At 36.6% G+C, this 15,750-nt stretch overlaps 1 protein-coding gene across 1 annotated transcript; it reads left to right on the top strand.

Annotated features, from left to right (window-relative positions):
- Nucleotides 1-12,860: 12,860 nt before the first annotated feature.
- Nucleotides 12,861-15,538, top strand: LOC145117001 (uncharacterized). Its single transcript, XM_079053306.1, has 7 exons — nucleotides 12,861-13,355; nucleotides 13,530-13,692; nucleotides 13,826-14,026; nucleotides 14,140-14,385; nucleotides 14,553-14,706; nucleotides 14,827-15,049; nucleotides 15,132-15,538. Exons 1-7 carry the CDS (start codon nucleotides 13,058-13,060, stop codon nucleotides 15,488-15,490), a joined length of 1,644 nt encoding a protein of 547 aa, XP_078909432.1. The 5' UTR covers nucleotides 12,861-13,057; the 3' UTR covers nucleotides 15,491-15,538.
- The last annotated feature ends 212 nt before the right edge of the window (nucleotides 15,539-15,750 follow it).

Raw genomic sequence — 15,750 nt, 5'->3', positions numbered from 1 at the left:
CGCCCCTTCCTTTGGCAAAATAAACATATGGACCCTTTGGTAATGGGACTATCTCAGACTTATCCTTTCTCTTTACCATTTGGTCAACCGGGTTGACTATGGCCAATCCCTTTCCATTGGGAAGAGAATGCTTTTTCTGGATTTCTAGTGTCACCATTGTCACTGTCCATAAAGTTTTTGGGAAGTTGATCTTCTAATCAAATTTGCTTCACTATCGTTCCAAATCATTGCTGATTCAGCAGCACCAAGCAAATAGATATGATCATTAAGGTTCATGTCATAGTCTGTATCATAGTAGTCCCAAAGGAACTCACTATGTGACTTAGAAAGTCATTGAACATCCAACTTTCTCAAGACTTTGAAACCCAACTCTCCCGACTTGTCAATATGTGACTTCATCTCTAAGATGTGATCACACATAGACCTTGCTTGCCATTAGGGCTTGAGTGACCTTGAACTTGTGGGTTAGGGAGAATAATTGGAGGAGGTGGAGGAAGTAAAGTTCCAAGAGATTTGGGAAGATCATAGATGTCTGAACTCGACATCTTTTGGGAGATATTCAAGATAGTTGATCTAAAGTCTTTAATATAACACCCAATATGAAATATTAAGGCTAGGATCCAACAACCTATTTATAATTGGAAGAGGGATGCCGTAATCCGAGTTATAAAATAGTTGAAGGTAGGTAAATGACGATTTACCAATTTCCACCATGAAAAACGAAATAATTTAATTAGGTTTTTTTACTTGGATTTGAAACTCCTAGATCTTTTGAGATTTGTTGAACTTTTCAATGGCATGTTTCAATCTCGAGTGTGCCCTTCAGGTTTTGTGACTGGGATGCCGAGGATCACAAAACAAGGTGTGAATAACCATGCAAATATACTTGGTACCCTTAATATTTACCCCTCAATCGATGTGCCGGTTAACCACACACGCTCCACCGATACTATGATAAACATTAAGTTACCCTTTGCCTACCTTGTTAAATCAAGCTAGTGTGCCGGTTAACCACACACGCTCCACTAACTGACTTAAGCAAAGTGCAAAGTGTAATTTCATGGGTTAGCAGCAAATTCACATTTTCCTAAGTAACTAAGATTGGGTATTATTAAGAGTTTAGTTACTTAGTATTTATCATTAATACTTTTAATGAAGGGAGAATTATAGTCCCTGTCCTACCCGTTCGGCTAACGACCCTCCACCGGTCAAGGAAGCGGTGGGTGAGAGTAGACACCCATTAAACTGCCATTTTATAGGCAGTAACCTTATACCCCCCTTATAGACCGGCTTCGTGAATGAGGCCTACTATTGGTAAGACGACTTGCTCTTATACATATAATATATTAAACGTTTAATATTATAATAGTATAAGGGTATATTTTAGACATTTAAAATACTTGGTGGTTTAATCTATTAATTAAACTAAACTTTTAATTTAATTAAACTCAAACCATATCTTTATTTATGGATTTAATAATACTCTTTTAATTAAACGCTTTAATTAACTATTAATAAAGTCCATAAGAGTTAATTTGAATTATTCAATAAAACATCATAATTCCAATTATTAAATTCAAAATTAAAACCATTTAATTAATTGTTTAAGTTATGAACCCAAGAGTTTTAGAATTCAATTCTTTTTTTTCATAAAAAGCTTTTTCCAAATTCCAAAACTTGAGGGCAAGTTTTGTAACTCTTCAAAACCTTTGGATTCCATAACTTATGGAATTAATGGTGTTTTATGATGAAACTTTCCATGTTCCATAACTTAAGAACAAGTTATGGAATTCTTTAAAACATTAACACCAAATTTTGTAACTCCATAAAAACTTTGAATCAAATTTTTTTTTTAAAAAAACTTTCATATCCATAACTTATGGAAGTTTCAAAAACCCTTAAGATCACAACTTTAAAAAAAAAAACTTTTGAGCTCCAAAATTTTATGACAAAATATGTAACTCCTTAAAACATTTAGATCAAACTTTTAAAACTAATAAAATAATCATATCATTTTATCTTTTACTAAATTTGACCTAATTCAACTCATATAACAAATGATTCAAATTTTACAAATAATTCGTTTTTCACAAAACAAGTAATTATCTTAAAATTTGACAAACGTCATGTTTTTTTTCCTTTTTTTTCAACTTGAAAATAAAACATTTGCATCAATATAACAGAAAACAACTCATGGCTCTGATACCACTGTTGGGTTTTGAGCATTCTAACACTCCTATGGTGTACATGCAACCCTATAAACCTTGGATCTATGTTTTCTCTATTATACATGCAAATAATTAATATTCAAAGGTTTCATCCTAACTAGCATATTATGAAGCACCTATACTACAAAGTTCTAGTTAGATGACATACCTTTTGATGTAGCTTGATGTCTTCAAGCTTTAAGAGCTTAGCCCCAATAGTGTGGAAGCCTCAAATGGAATCACAAATCACCAAAACACCTTGGAAGAACTTGAGAGAATATGTATGCACACTAAAATCGGCTCACTCTTATTTTCACACACTTGTGCCAATTTTGTGAGCCAAGGACCCCTTTATATATTATGGAGGATTAGGGTTACATCCATGTAAACCCTAATACCCATGACCTTTCATTTACATAGGATCTATGGGTTAAAAGCTCCATGGACCATCCATGAAAGCTTAGCCCAACCTAAATGAACTTGGCCCATTCCATATATATAAGAGTCCATATTTAATTAGTTCTTTTTGATCACTTAATTAATTCTAAATTAATTCTTGATCAATACTAATTAAATAATATGATTCCATATTAATATATTAGAACTTATAATATATTAATATAAATCATAAATATACTATTCTCAAAAGACTATCCATATAAATTGTATCGGTGAAGTGCAACCCAAATGGACCATGCCGGGTTGGGTCAAGTACATACCAAATATAGTTATGGACTTAGACATTAATCCAACAATATCTACATGCCTCCCTTTGAGATGATTTACGGGTGGAAGTGTCGGACCCCGATTTCTTGGGTAGAGGTCGATTAGCGAGTCATGAGGAGCACATAGGTCATGCTTAAGACTACATAATTGATACATCAGGTGTTCGGTAGGGTGCAGACCGTACAAATCCATCAGATGATTTATGATGATCGACATCAGTCCGATCTTGAATTTCAGGTTAGGGATTTCATGCTTCTGAAGGTGTCACCTTGGAAGGGTGTCATCCTGTTCCGGAAGAGGGGAAAGTTAGGCCCCAGATAAATTGGTCCGTTTAGATTTGTTACTAGGGTGGGCAAGGTTGCCTACCAGTTGGATATACTCGAGGAGCTTAGTATGATCCACAACACTTTTCATGTTTCCCAGCTGCGAAAGTGTTTAGTGTATTAGTCTGCTGTAGTTCCAGCGGATGACATTCAGGTTGATGAGCGCATGAATTATGTAGAGAGACCAATCACTACTATAGACAGGAAGATGAAGACCTTACGCAACAAGGTGGTGTTAGTGAAGGTGCAATGGAAGCACTAGAAGGGCTCATAGTGGACATAAGAGCCTGAGGAGGAGATGCGAGAGCACTATCCAAAGTTGTTTACCACAACGGATTTTGATGACGAAATCTGATTCAACTGAGGGAGAATTGTAACACCCATCTTTCGAATCTCGGTACATAATGCTTGTTAATAATAATAAAATAATAATAATAATAATATAGTAAAATAATAATAAAAAAATAATAATAATGATGATATAGTAAAATAATTCAATTTCCTAATTAATTAAGTTTATAAGTCAAGGGGGGGGTGTTGTGTAATTATAAAAATCTATTTTGAAAAACGATTTTAAGCTGGGGTGGGGTTTTGTGTGTATGCCAAACCCGAGGGACCTAAAGTGTCAAAAATCTGAAATGCTTGTCCCCTTTCTAAGTTCAACGACACAACCTTTACTACGTTCTTTTCCTTCCCGTTTTTTGACCAACAACTGTGATAGTGATAGACTCGAAAGAACCTATGCCACCTACTTACTTCTTGTTATTTGACTACTTTAAAGTTGGCCATATCCTTCCTTGATGCTCAGATCAATTCGAAATTGGAGTGAGAGGCAGTATTTTGTTCTAGGGTTTAAAAAAAGAAGAGGTAGCCATCAGAACTTGTTCATCAACATCTCAGGCCATTCCCATCCTAGGTACGAACCCTATTCTGTTCGTATAACGTTCTTGGATTTTCTTGGAATCGTAGAGGCCCAAATAACCTCCGAACACCCCTCATATCGCCAAAAAATGCTTGTGTGCAAGGTTTTCGTTCCAAACCTGTTTCATGCAAGAATACTTGAGTTCTCAGCCTTTAAAGCTCTTGTATAAGCTATATTCTAGTTCTATTAGCAAGAAAGACCAAGTATGAACAACTATGATCTTATGAATCACTTAAATTATCTTTTAAACTCTATATACACACATATTTTGAAGTCACTCTTATTTCCCTTTGATGTCTAGGAGTAAGAACGTACTTCTGAAGAAAAAAATTATAGCCTAGAATTGCTTCGAAATCTCGTTATGAACTCGTGTTTCGGGATTTTGTTATCGTATGAGTTTGGTTCTTTATTTTGGGTTATAAATATGTTTTGCACCTTGTTTAAGGTTGTTAGGAATTGCTCTTAACATCCTTAATTTAGTGGATCTTGTGTTGGTGTCTTGAACCAAGAAAATGAAACCCTTTTTCCCGAGTTTTGTTCCGAAACTCACAAATTGAAGAGCTATACTTTTTAACAATTTTAATCCTTGAAATCTGAGTTTTAGCTAAAGTTTTAATGTTAAAAATATAACCGATATCATGTGTTTTAAATTGGTTGGATGTGAGTGTTTAAAACAAGAAGTAAGCCCCGATTGAGGGTTATGTGTGTGTTTAGTGTGTGTATGTGAAACTAAGCATATGTTTGGGATCATTAACACCATAATATTGAATAAAAGATGAAAACAATATGTATGGGTACCCAACATGAGAGTTCAAAAAAGTCCTGAGAACTAAAAGTAAAGCATACTATACATGTGATCTGGAAGTAATCTAAGTAGATTTATTTGGTATTGGTTATAAGGGTGTAAAAAGGGAGAATTTTATCTAGCTCACATCAGTAGCACTCTTAGGATTCTGCTTGCTAAAACTAGGTGAGTCTTCTCACTATACTATGTAGGATGCTAGATTGTCTTTGTGACTTTTGCATGAAAGACCATGAGATGACCATCATAATTGTATGAAAGATCATGGGAGGACCATGGAAACTGTATGAAAGATCATGGGTTGACCATGGAAACCATGTGAAACACTATATGAGGACTATAACAAGAAAGACTACACAAGGATTTCAACAACGAAAGTGATTGTAAGACTATGGGAGGACCACAACATTCACATGATATGTATTGATATGTATGGTATGTGGTATTTTGGGATCTTACTAAGATTAGAGCTTACAATTTTACGTTTTAAATGTTCCAGGTACTTTTTGTAGCAAGGGGAAGAATCATGTTTAATAACATTACATCCACTGGAGATTTTCGCACTACATGTCTTATGTTTTTTTACTCCGATGTTTTGAGAATATATTCCTATACTTTGATTATATTTTGATGAAATGGAATGAATGATTTTCTCATAATTAAAATGAAAATTTTACTCTGAATTTTAGGGACATTACAATGGGACTTAGGCTCAACGGATTAAGTGCTTATTGAAAGTATTAATCTGCTAGATCCATCGTGGTGCGATAGACCGTTGACTGTTAGCCGTTGACATTTTGACTAGTTTGACTTTTAGTGAAATGTTAGTGAAAGTGCATCTCGGTAAGGTAAAAATAGTTTTTTTTTCCATATGATAAGACTTAAGAGAAGAAAGGCTCGTCTCGTGGAGAAAGTTAAGTTATGTGCCTTAATTATTAAATTAGGGTCATATTTTGTGTAGTGGTTCGAGACAATATCGGTACCGGTCAACTCAATTTGTGGATTACCTAATCAGTCACTCAGTTGAGTTCTCGCGAACTTACTTACTATGTAGATTATATGTTCTAAGCAGTTAGACTAGAGATCTACCTATTGGAGCGAATCTAGTGAAATCGGGACCATGACATGCCTCTTTGAGGGAAGTGGTCAAGACCATGATAGACCGATCAGAAGGAAGTGGTCAATACCAGGTCAACTAGAGATAGACCATTCATAGGGAATCTAGTGATCATGGCTGTTGATTCAGATCAAGTGACCCTTGTTAATCCGAAGTTCCCCATATCTGAGCTAGTGTTTGTCTAAGGTGTTGGAGATTTTGAGATGATTAGCTTTCCACAGATATCGAGCAAAATCTATTGTCAGAAGATTGAATGATTTTGTTGTACTATTTTGTGTTGTTTTGTTTGTATGGTTTCATGAAGTCGATAAGGTCAAACCTTCATGTGTCAGGTTTATAGTGCAATTGTCTTTGTATATGATTGGTCCCAGGTTAGTATAAATAGGACCACCCCATGTACGTTGAAAGCAACCTTTTTCACCTTTTACCTTTTGATATAAAATCAAGATTCATTCAAGTCATTTATCAACATTCTTCTTGTTCTTATTATAACATATCATATCATCTTGAATACTTTGTTGAGTTATCATCTTCAAGGCTTGACTAGTTTACCAGACTTAACAGAAACTTTATTATTAGCAACCATTATTGTTGTGATTATTTCAAGGTTTTGAGTTATCAAACCTCGTCCGCGCAATCTAAGTTCTCTCAGTGGTCAGTTATGTTAGCATGCTACTTCATTTCATGTTTCAATTAATGGTTTTATATGTTTTAGTTATATGTTTATGTGTTCAGTTATATATTTATATGTAAGTTTCAAAATGCATATCATGTATATAGTGATTAAGTGTTGTGATTCCTCACTAAGCTTTAGTCTTATAGTTGCTACTTCATGTTTTAGTTGCAGGTCCTTATGTTCTAAATGCCAAGGAACTGGCTTGATTGGGATATCTGGACATTCGCGGGGGGGGGGGGGGGGGTAACATCTGTTGCATTATTGATCGTGTTTTCATTTTAAAACAAGATTTAGCTTCCGCGTTTTACGATGGTTGTTGATGATACTACATTTTTGTTTTATGAATGAAATCATTTTTAGTAATTTCACACTCTAATTTTTGAAAAATTTTAGAGTTGGATTTTTGGGATGTTACAACTTATAAAATATGGTATGACATTGAGCAATGCTAATGTCCTCGTTCTACTATTAAGCTAGAAGAATTGGGTCGTGTTCTACATGCTTCTGGTCATGGGATCAATCATGTATGCCATGACATATACTAGACCTGATGACTCATATGCCTTGAGCATGATAAGTCATATCAGATCAACTTGGAATGAAGATGATCTTATTATGGAATCGATGTAAATGTTACATTGATGCTAAGTTCCACACTAATAAAGACGATTTCGTTTGCATTCAGAACTCATGCATTTTCTAAATGGTGAAGTGTTAGCTTAGAAGAGTACCATGTAATACACCATTAGGGATGTCAACGGGGGCAAACGAGATGGGGGTTGCATCCCCCGCCCCGCCCCTGAAATTCCCCTGTTCCCTCGCCCCCGCCCCGAAATCTCTAGCCTTTCCACCCCCGCCCCCGCCCCGATTGATTTTGGACTACCTTCTTTGGGCTAAAAGAAGCTATTTTTTATGTAAAAAATAAGTATTTATAGCAGAATTGTATGAACTCGCCGAGTTGGGAGATAACTCGACGAGTTGGGGTTGACTGGGAGTTGACCTTGACTTTGACTTTGACCAGGATGTTTACTTTTGACCAGGGGTAAAATGGTCATTTTACCCTAGGAAGGATTATCATATTTTGATTTAGTGTTATTATGAAATTGATAGCCGGGGAGTCGTCGGAGCAGCGGTCAGGGATTTCTCACTCGAGTTTTCAACAGTCAGTCTTACGAGGTGAGTTTCCTTTAGTAGGAACGGGTCTACGGTACCAAGATCGGCCCGTATATATGATATGATAGTAGCTGAGTGTGGGCGGGGCCCGAAACTCATAGCAGCCGAGTGTGGGCGAGGCCTGAATGTAACACCAACTTTTTCAAACCAAATTTTTCATTTTGAATATAAAAATCACATATCATATTTCTCGAAATATTTGAAGTATCAACATTAATACAATTTATTTATCGAAAGTTGTTTATCACATAAACTAGGATCCTCCAAAATATATCCTCAAAGCGAGTGTGTGTACAATCAAGCTGGGGCCTTCTCGCGATCATCAGGAGTACCTGAAACACATAGCACATAACACGGTAAGCACGCAGCTTAGTGAGTTCCCCAAAATACCACATACAGCTCATTAGCCACTCTAGGCTATAACTCGATAAGACCCTCCGGTCAGTGTGTCTCAGTGGGACCCTCCGGTCCCAACTTAGTAATCTCATAATAACAATATTCAACATAAATCACAAAGACAAAATGCAGAATTTCAAATACACAGATAAACACAATAAATAGCTCAATCACACAATGTGCCACTCAAGGCAAGTATAGTGAGAAGACTCACCTAGTAAATAAGCTAAGCGAATGAATACTCTCGCACACGAATCACCAAGTCTAGCCTCCTCCTAATCACATAAGATAATTATATCTAATTAAATCTTTAGAATGCACATTTCACTAAGTTATCTCTCTTGTTCTCTCTCTCTCTCTCTTGAAGTGGGAAAAGACCATTTTACCCCTCCATGTTTTCCCAAGGACAGGGTTGACCAAACCCTAAGTCAACAGAAGTCAAACTCGAGTCAACAGTCCATATTGACCCTACTCATCGAGTGTACTCATGGGACTCGACGAGTCTACTCGCCATCCGCAGAATCATTCAAAAGTCTGGCTCAACTCGCCGAGTTGACCCCTCAACTCGTCAAGTTGTTGTACGATAAAAACTATCGGGACAACCCCATCCGACTCGTCGAGTCGGCTTCTTGACTCAGCGAGTCCATTCAGAATCATCTCTTATTCAGTCGTTTTCAAGGCAGAGAACTCCCCAAACTCTGGATCTACACTCCTAAGGCTCATCTATCACGTAAAGTCATAGGCTTTACGTTCATGCATGGCATTTTGAGCTTAAAATGCCAAAACATACCCCAAAAGGCGTTTTCACTCAAGACCACTATTATGGTTGGATAAAGCATGGACTTTTGGACTCTAGGGACCTCACATGGTCCAGATCTGAAGTTCAAACCTCTCAATGAGCATGGAACACTCAAGGTTCTCATATTTGGGTGGAAAAACCCTAGATTCACAAAATCATAAGATCTATGCAATAGAGTGAGAAAGGTGAAAGCTTTATACCTTTCCCAAAAGCTTTGAAGTGAAACAACCTCAAATCTAGCAGCACCCTCTTGTCCCTTGGCTTGGAAATCTTCTATTCTCTTCTCAAAATGCACCAAACACTCACAATTAGCAAAGCACTCTCTCTAGGCTCAAAGGTCGTTTAGGGTTTGCTCTCCAGGAAGGGTAGCCGCAAATGAGGCTATAAGTGCCTTTAAATAGACCCCAAACCCGGGAATTTTGGGTTTCTCATCCCAACGCCTACTCGGCGAATCGGCTCTCGGACTCGTCGAGTAGGTCATTAAACCCACGTGGCCATCCGTGATACTACTCGGCGAGTTGTAGCACCAACTCGTCGAGTCATTCTATAAATTTCAAAAATAAATAATCAAAATGATGTACCTGGGACGCCGAATGTTACACTGAAACTCGTAGTATTATTTGAGTATATTTATGTGATTGATTGATAGGAGTATATATACTTGTTGTCTGTGTGATACTTGTATTTATGTCGGACAGTGGAGTGTGGGCGGGGCCCGAATCTCCTAGACAACGGAGTGTGGGCGGGGCCCGAATCTCCTAGACACCGGAGTGTGGGCGGGGCCCAAATCTCCTAGACAGCGGAGTGTGGGTGGGGCCCGAATCTCCTAGACAGCGGAGTGTGGGCGGGGCCCGAATCTCCATGAGAGTGGGCGGGGCCCGTATCTCCTAGTTGCATGTTATGTGAATGGTATGTGGTAGTTTGGGGAGACTTACTATATTTTGAGATACATGATTTATGATTTTATATGATGATGATGATACTTATGGTATTATTAATGTTTTAAAAAAACGAAATTTTTGGACCGTATTTTGGGATGTTTCATGCATGTTTTGGACCTACTTCCAAAATATTAAAACAATTATATTCAAACATCCACATTCGGCCACACTCTAGGAAGTGAGTGAGAGATTTAAGATTGTCATGAGTATTAGTAGATTGTCCATATAGATTGGACATTGCATAGTGATTGCGCTAACACTCACGAGTACTTGCAATAAAGATTTAAGTATTGGAACAACCCACATTTAGAGATTTCTTCATGGATATAGTCACATGTAATTCTAAGATGATAATATCTTTTATTCTTCAAACCAAGATGCATATGGGGTTTTGCTTATGGAATCTGTCATGCATTGGTCTGCTCCAACGCTATCCGTAACTAGTAGTCATAAATGACATGTCCATGTAAGATATGACTAGGAGACCAAAACAATGTAGTAAAAGTTTATTTGTTCCTTCTCTTAACATGGGTAACGATATCCATGAGCCCCTCAATGATTTGGTGTTGACATTTAATTTGCATGGCCGTGTCCTGACTAAAATTGATGTGTTCAATTTAGTAGTCAAATGTAGTCGTCACAAATATATATTGGGAAACAAAATTTTAAACACTGAGATTGACCCTTATCAATGTCTCAAGTTCATATGGATATCAAAAACAAAGGAATAACTGATCACTTATCTAAGGACTGAATTTTGATTATGATTATAGTTTGGCAGTTGTATTGGATGACTAACTCTTTGTTGATTGTTTGAGAATTATCATACCTCAAATAGTTGATGACATGTCTAAGTGAGAGATTATCAAGTGGGAGACTGTTGGAGATAATGTCCAAAGTCATTAGTTATTGGTAATATATATATATATATATATATATATATATATATATATATATATATATATATATATATATATATATATATATATATATATATATATATATAAATAATAACATGCTCCTTTTGGGTTGGTCTCATGACACAAGTAGCAATAAGGAAATGGAGAAACATAAGTTATTAATTTTTTATGAATTAATAAATTAATTGAAAATTATTTTGGTTATTAATTAAATGGTTTTAATTAATTAAAATGGTAGAATATTAAAGAGTTCTTTGAGATTAATTAGAATATTGTAGAGCCCTCCAGAAAGCATGAAAAAGGATGATTTTATCCTAAAAAATTATGATAAGACAAGTTTTTGAAAAGGATAAGGATTATCATTGAGAATTTGATTAGCTTAAGGATTCAAGTTGTTTCCTATAAATAGGGTGCTTGGGATCAAACAATAGACTAATTTCTTTCTCATAATTTTGTTCTCCCCTCTCCCCATATTCTCATAGTTCGGAATTTATATCCTCTCTCCAAGGATATAGAAATTTTAAAAATCCCTTCATAGGGTTTTCTTATTTGCTGCTTGAAGTCTTGGGTTTGACTACATTAGAAGGATTAGGTGGAAGTGATTTGATGAACCCATGTGCCCTTGATCCATGGATTGATCATGTCTTTGAACAAATACCAACACTCCCTTCAAGAAGCTAGAATGCAAGCAACGATGTATAAGTTCATAATTTGTTTTTTTTTTCAATTTGTAGCCTGAAGCTAGGGGTATGCACGAGTCGGTTTTGACCTAAACCCGAACCAAACCCAAACCCAAACCCAAACCGATGGGTTCGTGGCTTCGACTCTTAAATTTCCGAGTTTGGTTACGGGTTCAATGAGTTTAGAGAACTTTAAGCCAAGTTAAACATAAATTAAGATTGTATAAGAACCAAGAGACACCAATTTTCCATCTCATTTGCGATGTGGGATTATCTGAGCATATGAGGAAAACTAAATCATTTTATAAGTTTAAAGAGGCGTTGGGTTTCAACCGTTCAATGATGTAGGATAAGTTTAATTTGTTTGGAAAATAAATCAAGAAGGATGTATGATGTGTTTCGAAATTGAGTCCTAGGGTTCAAACATCCAACGTGCTAACCACCTGAACCACCTGCTACTTGTGGTATTATTTCGCAAAACATATTTATATTATGCATATATAAAATATATACGTTTGTAAACATTATATATAATTGGTTCGGTTCGGTTTCTTTCGGTTTTGTATCTTGTTTAATTGGATCCTTGTCCACAATGAATACAAACATCATTTGGTCAACCCTACAATTACAAGGTTATCTTACCACACTCTTTACGTATGTCAGGTGATTGACTATAGCATGAACGTAAGGACCATAGAGTGAACACCATTGTTGTCTTACCCTAGGATCACTTGCTTTGGTTGAGATGCACTAAGAATTAACAATATGGTACGCAAAAGATGGGTCGATCAAGAGGTTTCTTGGGGCAAGGAGGGTGGAGGGTAATGATTAACTTTGTTTGAAACTCAACCCCATCTCTTACCTTATTGTTTCGAGAAAACTTATGTGAAATGTCCAAAATACCCTCATGTGCAAAGTTTTGTCGAAAGGAAAATTAATGCAATTTTTTTTTCATACAAAACTGCTTCGGAAAAAATTTAAAAACCATAAATACCATTTATGAAATTTTGTCAAAATAAAACGTGGGATGCTGACTATTTCATTATGATGGTTATGGTCCATTATTTCATTAAGATGGCAAGGTCCATTAAACATAAGCTTGCTTGACCCAAATATTTTGGACCTTAATGGGCTCGAACACCAAATACAGAATGAAAGGAACACACACGCTCACATCATCCGTATACACCTTCCGACACGGTAGACCTCGTAATATGCCAACACTTTCCCGATTGATCGTACGAATGTAAATCTAACTAGACAAATTATCCAGCAATACTTTTCAATTTTTGAGACGACAAAATCGATGTTTTTTCTTGATTTCAATCTCTGAATCGTCACTCCCATCGATTTCCTGAAGTTACTCTTGTGCGTAATGAGATTAAAACGACATAAAAGTCTACTGATTTCACCAAAAAGTTTGATTCTCTGTTGTGCAATCTTCACCCTTTTTGGATTGTTGGTACTAGCCTTCATCTCCGGCGGTGATCTCCCCGCCGGAACCCCTATCCCGCCTCCACCGGAGCTACATAATACGACGGCGAAACCTGCAAGTACTTGTGCGACAGTGGAAGAAATGGGAAACGAAGCTGTTGGTCCTTCCGGCGGTGTCGATTCATGGAAACAGAGTTTGAAAGTTCGCAGATTGATTCGAAACCATTTCGAATCTCATGGTATGAAGATTCGTAACCCTCTTTCTGAGATTCAGTTTCTTGGCCCATTCTAAATCAATCTTGATTTCAACTTGAAGCAAGATCAAGAAATCTTGACCTTAATATGTTAACCATTGAATTGAACTGGTAATTTTAAGTATGAACTGTTCGATAACGTTTTTACTTTTACGTTAGGCGCATCTAGAGTTCGTCTTCTACCTCCCGACGAGTTCTGCAAGCAAGGTTTCGTAATGGGGAAAGCTTCAGAGGCTGGATTCGGGAACGAGATGTATAAGATCTTGACGGCTGCAGCACTTAGCATCATGTTGAATCGTTCACTGATTATCGGGCAAACGAGGCATATTGGTTCTTTCTTTTTCTCAATCTTTATCTACTACTACGAATAAAGAATTTATATATAAATATATATAGATATATATCACCGGAATCACAAATGCTTACTTTCTGATAATCCATGTTTTTTTTACTAGGGACAAGTATCCGTTTGGAGAGTATATAACGTATGCCAATTTCTCATTTACTTTAAAAGAAGTGAAACATCTATGGAGAAAACATGATTGTGTTGGAAAATATGGACGACATCTTGTGATGCGGGTTGATGATTTTGAAAAACCTTCAGAAACAAACGTTCTTTGTAGTAACTGGCGAAAGTGGAAGCACCCAATCATATGGTAACCATTACAAGGATCCATAATCACACCCACACACAATGATGATTGATGATTTAAAAGAAAGGAAAGTTGTAGTTGTTATTTTGTGATTTTGAAAACATTTTTTTTATCAGGTTTAAAGGTACGACGGATGCTGTGGGTGCTCAGTTTTTCCTAAAGAATGTACATGTTCAAATGAGGAAATCTGCTTCTGCATTATTTGGGAACACTGAGTTTCTTGGTTCTAGACCGAATGTAATCGGGGAGCTGCTAAGAGTACTGATATCACCTTCACCGGATGTTGAAAGAGCTGTTAATTGGGTCATTAATGATGGTCCTGATCCTCATATTGCCCTTCATATGCGCATGCTCATGAACAGGTAGGTACCTTTTAACAACTTAGATGATGTTTCTTTTTTATGTAATTGAGTTAATTGGAAATAAGATCGCCTTATTTTTAAACCCTTTTTCTTCATATATTCTTACAAATATGTATCGTTATTTTCATTATATGAAAATGAGATGGTGTTGCTCTTGATTCTTATAGGTCTCCTAAAGCCATCAAAGCTGCTTTAAATTGCATAAAAACAACCATTTCAAGAACCCCTCACCTTTCTCATGTCACACCCCGTGTCGTTTTGATCTCCGACACACCGTCACTCATTACAGACTTCATGCCAAAACTTCAAGGATTCACCGAGGTAATTAAACATGCATTTCCACTAATCAAATCTTACAGAATGCAAATCCTTTGGTGATTTCAGAACTTCATTTTCGATCATCGATCCTAATAGATTCATGGTTATTACTTATTATAATAGGTTCTTCATTTTGAATACAAGAACTTCAAAGGGAACATCTCCGGTGAACCTCAGGTTGTCAAGTTTCGATCAAAAGACTGGGGACCCGCACCTCGATGGGTTGCTTTCGTCGATTTCTTTCTAGCTTCACGCGCCACCAATGTTGTAATTACAGGTGCCCAAAGACGTGTAGGCACCACCTACGCCCAGCTCATCGCAGCACTAGCTGAAGCTCATCAACTTGGTGAAACCCTTTTTCTTGTTAATCGTTCATATAATATTTGGATTTTGTTGATGTAAACTCATGTTTTGTCTTGTGGATGAAGATGATGGTAGTCGGGGGAATTTTTCGTTTATCAGCAGCTTTCAGAGCAATCTATTGCACCGGGGGTTGCAGAATCAGGTCGGATGGGGTCATGTCTGGAACAGATTCGCCGGCGGGTTGAGTTGTCATGGACAGGGAAACCAGTGTGCGGTGACACCTGTTCTTCCGCCGGGGTGGTGGGACGGGTTGTGGCAGTCGCCGGTGGCACGAGACATACGTAGAATGGAATCGTACGGGGTGAAACTCAGTGGGTTTGGAACGATTGATGAAAACCGTGTTAGGGTTCATTGTAAGGCTAGAAAAGCTATCATAAGAACGATTCCGATTACTCGTGGATGTATTGGGTTGAAATGTATTTGATGAACATCGGAGATCAATTTTTTGTATTTTAGATATATATTTTTTAAATCGCCTAAAATTAAAAATTTTTCATTTCAAAAGTTAATATTTTACTGATTTTAGAGAAAAAAAAAATGTTAGATTCACATATTAACAAATTATTATAGTTTTAGTCCTAGGTTAGGTAATAAAATTTTCTATCTATTTCAGACAACTTGTCACGTTTGTTTTAAAAGGTTGTTAATTTTTATTTATTTATCTATTTATTGTATAAAGTGACG

The sequence above is a fragment of the Lactuca virosa genome, chromosome 5 (genome assembly GCF_052849685.1).
Source record: "Lactuca virosa cultivar CGN04683 chromosome 5, Lactuca_virosa_CGN04683_v6, whole genome shotgun sequence".
NCBI classification, from domain to species: domain Eukaryota; kingdom Viridiplantae; phylum Streptophyta; class Magnoliopsida; order Asterales; family Asteraceae; genus Lactuca; species Lactuca virosa.
The sequence above is the reverse complement of the archived record's forward strand: the minus strand, read 5'-3'. Positions and strand labels throughout refer to the sequence as shown.